The 7,185-nt window shown below is 33.8% G+C and overlaps 1 protein-coding gene across 4 annotated transcripts; it reads left to right on the plus strand.

Annotated features, from left to right (window-relative positions):
• Positions 1-2,584: 2,584 nt before the first annotated feature.
• LOC104823755 (F-box protein At4g00755-like) lies at positions 2,585-5,865 on the plus strand. 4 transcript variants are annotated; one of them, XM_010555462.2, is made up of 6 exons: positions 2,585-3,058; positions 3,882-4,050; positions 4,220-4,624; positions 4,906-5,054; positions 5,155-5,273; positions 5,491-5,865. In XM_010555462.2, the coding sequence occupies exons 1-6, from the start codon at positions 2,900-2,902 to the stop codon at positions 5,684-5,686; spliced, it is 1,197 nt and encodes a 398-aa protein (XP_010553764.1). In that variant the 5' UTR covers positions 2,585-2,899; the 3' UTR covers positions 5,687-5,865. The 4 variants fall into 4 exon arrangements, with proteins under 4 accessions (XP_010553764.1, XP_010553765.1, XP_019059365.1 ...); XM_010555463.2 differs by having other exon boundaries at positions 2,597-3,472; XM_010555464.1 differs by having other exon boundaries at positions 2,945-3,068.
• The last annotated feature ends 1,320 nt before the right edge of the window (positions 5,866-7,185 follow it).

Raw genomic sequence — 7,185 nt, forward strand, 5'->3', positions numbered from 1 at the left:
AAGACAGTATATATAAAAAAAATTGTGTTATATTTATTTTGAACGCCAATTGTATTTTAGATTATAATCATTGTTCTATAAGAGTCTTTTAATGCATCATCGCATAATATTTTTAAAGTTAGAAAATTTCAGATCTATAATACACTTAAAAAAATTACATTTTACTATCAGAAAAGTAAGCGACAAGAAGGAAAGCCACATGGAAAGCTCATATGTGATATTCAGACACGCGCACACGTTCCAACACTTCCATTTTTTGTGTTTTCCCAAGTATATGTGTATGCATATATGTATATATATGCTTTTATGTGTATATATATGTTCTCTCGCTTCGCGATTTAACCTTCGTCTCGGAGGAACGAAACACAGATACACATATAGATACGGCGTATGATATATATATATGTATATATATTGCACCAGTAGCAGTTGAAGCTGCCAGCATGATCTGAGTTCTCTCTTTCATATACAAAAGCTTTGGAGAGAGGGAGAGATTAGATCATCTGGCAGTTTCACCTGCTTAAGAAGGTAGCAACATCACCATCATGGAGAAGATTTAGATTTTTATGACTCCAGAGAAACCCTAGTTTTTTTTTTACATATGTAGACTCCGGTTAAGGGTTTATATATGCAAAGGTATGTATGCATTTTTTTCATTTATAATTTTGACTGTAATGCTTTATATTTTTTTTTTTGGTAAAAGACTGTAATGCTTTATATTATGATATATATATATATATATATATATTATCATGTATATTTAAAGTCTTAAAAAGGTACTGGTTTTCATCTTCTTCGCTTACGCATGGTATATTTCCTGAATATTGGTCTGTGAAATCATTATTTTATTTTCTCTTTTTTATTTCTTTTGACCGTAAATGGTGGCATTCGTCAATATGTGATTGATGCGAAGAGTTGATTCTGTTGATTTATATTAATAATATGTTTTTCTTCTTTCTGAAATAATTTTGGATAGATTATTTATTTTATGTTTTTTTATAATTATAATAGATCTCTAAAATTTTTATTTCCATTCAAACTTTCACGCCCTAAACTACCAGTTAACTACATCTACAAATTTAAAATTTTAAATAGAACTAATGCAACATGTTTTTTTCTAAAAATATTTTCAAGAAATATAAAAAATATTTTTATTAAAATTATTTAGATACTTTGAAACGGAAAATATAAATATTTTAAAAACATTTTTAATTCAATAACAAATATAATTATATTATTAACTTATCGGAAAATAGTCCATGTACATGTTATATGTATATCATACATAAATACGCACACCCACAGATGCCGGACATATAGACATTTACATTCATACTTTATGGAAATCCTCAACCATCTTGGTCAAAGTCAAAAGGATCTTAGTTTTATTGGATGGAAATGCTTTTGAATATAAAATCTTATATCATATTACTATCAATCACATATTAAATTATTAAATTTAAAATATCATAATGATATAAAATAGATGGTAATAAATTATATAAATACATATTATTAGTATTCTAATTGACATCTAATGATACAATTCTACCGTTGCTTTATTTTAAAATAACATAAAAATTTCCAACGATCGAGATTTTTTAATCATTTCTATTCATTGCATGAAATTTTTTAATCTTCTTTATTCACATAGTTCTAATAATAACTTACTTAAAGAATTTATTTATAATAAATAACTTAATTCATATGATAAAAATATATATAAGTATAATATATATATATATATATATATATATATATATAAAAGATTTTAGCAGAAATCGAATCATTTTAAATTTGATACTGTAATATGCTATTTTAAAATTATAACCAATTAGACATATTTATTTATTTTATTTTATCTTATGCTTTATTTTAATAATTATGTTTTATTCTTTATGTTAATACACACCAATGTCTTAATCTAACTAAATCAGATTCAATCGATCAAGAACAAATCGTCCGCCAATTTTGTTTCTAACTTATGTAAGTCGAGATGTCTAAATGGGTTGGATTAAGTTCAAGTCTAACTTATTCAGAGTCATTTCAAATTTTTTGTGTACGTTTTATAAAATTTAATTAATAAAAATTATATTTTTTTACAAAATATTATTATTAAAATCATTTAATATTTAATATATAAATGTATATAATAAAAAATTAATAAACAAATTATTTAATATTTTTACAAAAAAGTATTAATTTCTATGACAAAATTTATTTAATGATCATCGATAAAATTTCTAACGTTTTTTATTTATTAATGATAATGATAATAATAATAATAAATTTTAAAGAAAATTAATAGATTTAGAATTCCTATAAGTGTTAACCATTTCGATTTATAAAATAATTGGGTTACGTTTGGGGTTCCTATGATAAATATAAACCGGTTCCAATTAATGGATTGGGTTATGTTTGCGGTTCGGTCAAGTTTTCTATCAACCGGATGGGTGGTCCGGTTCTGGTGAATGAAACCCGGTTAACTTAATTGGAACCGGTTTTGGCTCATTAGGGTTGAACAAAAACCCTATTCTCCTCCGAACTGCATTAGCTCGTCAGAGCGTTTTTAGCAGAGGGAAAGAAGGAGGAGGCCGTTCTCGGCGACGTAGGGTAATCGGAGGGGGAGGTCGGCGGAGATCGGGCGTGGATCGACGGCGGACTTCAGGTTTTTTCGTTTCTGATCGTTTTTTCCTTTGTTTCTGGTTGCTCTCTTGAATTCTTCTCCGTCGAGCCACGGGAGTTGTCGTGGTCGTCGGAAACGTCTCAAGCTAGTGTCCCTGTTGGGCCTTTTTCCTTTGGTCCGGCCCATTTGCTTTATGGTGGAGAAGTGGAACCCTCGGGTAGAAGGAGAGGATTTCCGAAACGATGTGTTTTGGGGATTAGGGTTAATACCCTAATGTGTTTTGTTCTTCGACACTTTGACAATACACACGGTGCTCGAGACGGAGAAGGCGGAAAGGGAGAACGGAGAAGAAGAAGGGAGATCGCGAGGGCGGAGGAGCTTCCCGGCGACGGCGAAGCTCGGACCGGCGTCGACTCGCCAAAGGCGAGGGAGGTAAGCGTCGGTAAGGATCTTTCGTGCCATCTCTTGGAGATTTCTGGTCTGTTCTTGTTGGGGCGAGTCTCCGACTTGTGGAGCTCCGTCTCTCGGTTGTTTCCATTCTGTTTCTAGTGGATTCGCCGGCACCGTCCGGCCGAGATGTAGGCCCGAGGCAACTCGGTAACCGAACTCGTTAAAACGTCTGTCTTCTTCGAATCTTGAACACACTAGCGTCGGAGTGAAACGGCGAGGGCTCGATATCGACTTCACAGTCCCTAGTATATTGCGGGTCACCGTCCCGGTAGGCCCTCTGGAGCCGAACACGTAAAAACTTCCTCGTCTCTTTTCTTTCTTCGCATCCGAGAGTGGGAGACTTTTGATCGGAAAGAAACGAGTGACCAAAGAACGGCGGGATTTTCGACCTTACAGGTTTCTCTCTGAGTTTCAACAACATTGAAAAATGTATTTATTGAAGTTTTATAATTTAGAAATTGCATCAAGGGACAACCCCAGAAAAAATTATAAACACAACTTACTAAAATTAAATTTCAGATTTAATTTTTTTTATTTAAATCTCTCAAATATAATAAAAAACCATAAACAGATAGAGAAACAAATAGAAAAAACTATAATAAAAATTCTCGTAAATATCAGTCGTAAGGTTCATGATTTTTTGGTGTGTTTGTTTAATGGCGTTTTACCAATGAAGAGTTCAATTAGTTGTCATTTCTCTTTTTCCGAGGCCACTGACTCCTCCCATTATTCTTACTTCATGTTATTTCTTTCATCATTTCACTCTTTCTATAAAGTTTTCTCATTTTATTTCGCCATCTTGCAGAGATTTTATAGAAAAGCAGGTATCTGGCTCTCTCTGAAACGACAAACTCCATCCATGGACTTCGTTAACGTCATTGAGCCTGAAATGTCCCTGAAGATTCTTTCTTGTCTCGATGATCCCTCTGATTTTGTTCGAGCAAGTGCCGTCTCGCACTCTTGGCGAGACTTTGGTAAGCCTAGTATTTCTTTTGTCATTTGGTAACGTGAACTTGTGCTTATTCTTCCATCCGCCCTGTCTCTTCCAATTTATCGTGTTTGCGTTTTTAGTCTCTTAAATTGTTTGGTTTGTACGATGGCTGAAGTTCAAAACTTGATTAGTGTTTCTGAAATCGGTTGCAGTGATTCGACACGGTCTTTGCAAGAACCTATGTTTAAGGATGTTCAGTCAACTATCTTTAGTTGATCATGTTAATGTTATCGAAGAGGGTAGTAAAGAAAAAGAGTCCTCTGAAGCTGAGTCAAGCAATCTCATGGAGTGGAAGTTATTAGAGAAAGAACATCTTGCTTACGCTTTCTTGGCACGAGGATGCACATCATTCCCTGTCGAAAGCTGCATTTCTGAGGCTATTTCGTCATCTGGCAAAAACCTATCTCACACGCTTGAATCTCAAAATTGGGATCACGGGAGGGCTTTATGTTGGATTAGTAGAGGACATCAGCAACCTGCAGCGGGAGACTTCCTTCTTTACAAATTAGTTAGTGACTTATGTGCCGTTACTGAAATCAACATACGTGCTTTCGAAGGTAACATAGCCTGCTGTTTATTTCCTGCGCAAGTTTTTTTTTCTTTATATTTGTTTCACTTTTACTGGACCAATGCAATTCCTAGGGTCTGCTGACAGCCTTTTGAAAACTTGGCAAATAGATAAAAAGAATTTCTCTCTATAATATCAATTGTTTCAGATCATTTTTCTGCCATTGCTGTTCCTTTGTTCTTTATTCTTAGTTGTGTTAAGTGGTTATTTATGTGGCTTGTGCCGTGACACCTGGTTTCTGAATTCTATGTTGATTTTCCCTTTCATTAGCTCGAACTGGGGGGCGACGAAGGGTGTTTTCTGCGAGATATGTTCGGTTTCGTATTGGTCATCGTAAAACAGGTCATGAGTCCGAACAAGCCTCAGTTGGGAGCAAATTCGTATGGACTTACACTTCAGAAATGTTTCCAATGGCTCAGGCATTTGCTGCACCCTCTGACCTGAACCATCTCATTTTGTCCGTTAAATTATTTGGACATTCTTTTTTTTAGCTGTTCTAAACATTGCCTTCATGGGCAGGTACGTTCCCTGCAAAGTTTCAAGCTGCCAAAACCCGTTGTCTGCCTTGATGGGTGTGTGCTGGTTGAGTTGTTGGGTTGTTCCGAGAGGAGCATAAGTGATGGTTTATACCACATCTGGTTAGTCTCCTTCCAGTTCTTCTATAACTGTTGTTTTGACCATTTTTTCTTGTATGTATCTGGTGAACGTGATTCATCCATCTTTTGATAGTGATGTCATCTGAAACATTAGGATCTGAGGGCTTTTAATTGCGTAGAATGTTATCGACCTCGATTCCACTGCATAGTTAGTTGTTTCGGGATATTGAAAGGCGAATCAAACGCTCTTTGTTTGCAGTATCTCATACGTCAAGGTGATGGGAAGATCGCTATCTGATAATTTCAAGGTCAGAGCTTTAGATGCCAGCGGACGGTTCGCCCTCGATTATGAGAGGTACCCACGGTCGGTCCGGACAGAAGACGATATTATGTCTCAGATGTTGCGTGATTGTGTGCTTGACATAAGATCTGTAGTCTCTCATGTGTTGCTTTGACTGGCATTTGTCTACAAGTTTTTCATGCAAGTCTGTATATAGATCTTTGGATAATGATGGTAGTGGTCAGGTCAAGCCGATAGATTTCCCGATCTATGCGTGGCACTTGTTCGAGTAAAATGAGAGAAAAAAATGTTAAGATTGGGTGGATCAATTCATATAAGTTTTTTCCCAACCTACGTTCGAGTCTTTACATGGAAATGACTATTCATATAAGTTTCTTTACTTCTCTGGTAGATATAGTTAAGTAAAAAGCACGGTTAATTTTTGGATTATAAAAGAAATTATAATTTGCAGGAAACAAAGTTAAATGGAAGCCACAAGAACGAGAACTCCCTTGTGTTTATTGATTAACCTTATTGCACATAATTTTTCAGTGGCCCATTTGCCATATAATAAATTAATGTGAGTTCATCTCTATATCGATTAAATATATGTTATAAGTCACGGTGTGATGCAACTAGACATATCGACGTAATTTGCATATGAGGTACGTCTGAAATATATATATATATATATATATATATATATATGTATATATATATATATATGATATCAGACTGTACATTAGAATTTTCATAGATATTCCGGAAATCCTTGATTAATTGGAAATAATAAAACCATGAACTACAAAACGCAAGGGTGCATGTTTCATGAAAATGATAAAACCATGAAAATTACAAAACTATAGGATCGTACCTTTGAGATTCGGATTCATGACAGAAATTTGTCAATTTAGAAAGTTTATTCGGTAGAAGTTTACAAGGTTTATCGTTGTTAATTTTTACGATTCATGAGGTATGTGAATGGGAGATAAAAGAATATTAGATCAATTTAATGACGATCGAAAATTGATGAAAAAAATATGTACTTACTTATATTTTTGAACAATTTATGTTAAAAAATCAAGATTACAATCTAAAAAATAGAAACATATAAGACTACTAATTCTTTTCATATATTTTGAAAAAAAAATATTATTTTTTTATATATAAAATTGTGGAGAAGTTCTCGCTTACAGGACCCACGTGGTCGGTGTGTTGGCAAATTCACTTCCATTTATCCAAAGTGTATCCATATCTCAACTCCTTTATCAGCTTTTCTAACGCCACGTGTCCCGTACTCAATATCGATGGTCCACAACTAGACAGCACGATCTCAAATGCCTGCCACAATTTGATTCAAACATTCCGACAATCAAGTATTTTTCAAATCAATTATATTTACCATCTATTCACTTAAATGAACTAAAAATAGATGTAAACTCAAAATTGTAACAAATTTTACATAATTAATATGCTCAAACGAAGTTTTAATTTTTCTCATAAATCTATTATTGTTATTATATTAATAATTGAAGATATTTACATATTCGTTGGAATAACTGGACCAAAATGTATATTTGTTCACTTGTCCAATTACAAAATAAGAAACTATTTTCCGCATCCTTTAATATCCACGAGAGCCTTGTCCATTGCCAATTTTTTCTCTCACAGGCA

This window comes from Tarenaya hassleriana, unplaced genomic scaffold (assembly GCF_000463585.1).
Source record: "Tarenaya hassleriana unplaced genomic scaffold, ASM46358v1 Cleome4, whole genome shotgun sequence".
Lineage (NCBI taxonomy): Eukaryota > Viridiplantae > Streptophyta > Magnoliopsida > Brassicales > Cleomaceae > Tarenaya > Tarenaya hassleriana.

Bases quoted from the DNA above. Each gene is read 5' to 3' on its own strand.
- LOC104823755 (XM_019203820.1), top strand. From the start codon at position 3,504: ATGTATTTATTGAAGTTTTATAATTTAGAAATTGCATCAAGGGACAAC. The intron at 4,051-4,219 runs GTAAGCCTAGTA...AATCGGTTGCAG, and splicing joins GCACTCTTGGCGAGACTTTG to TGATTCGACACGGTCTTTGC. The intron at 5,274-5,490 runs GTTAGTCTCCTT...CTTTGTTTGCAG, and splicing joins GATGGTTTATACCACATCTG to TATCTCATACGTCAAGGTGA.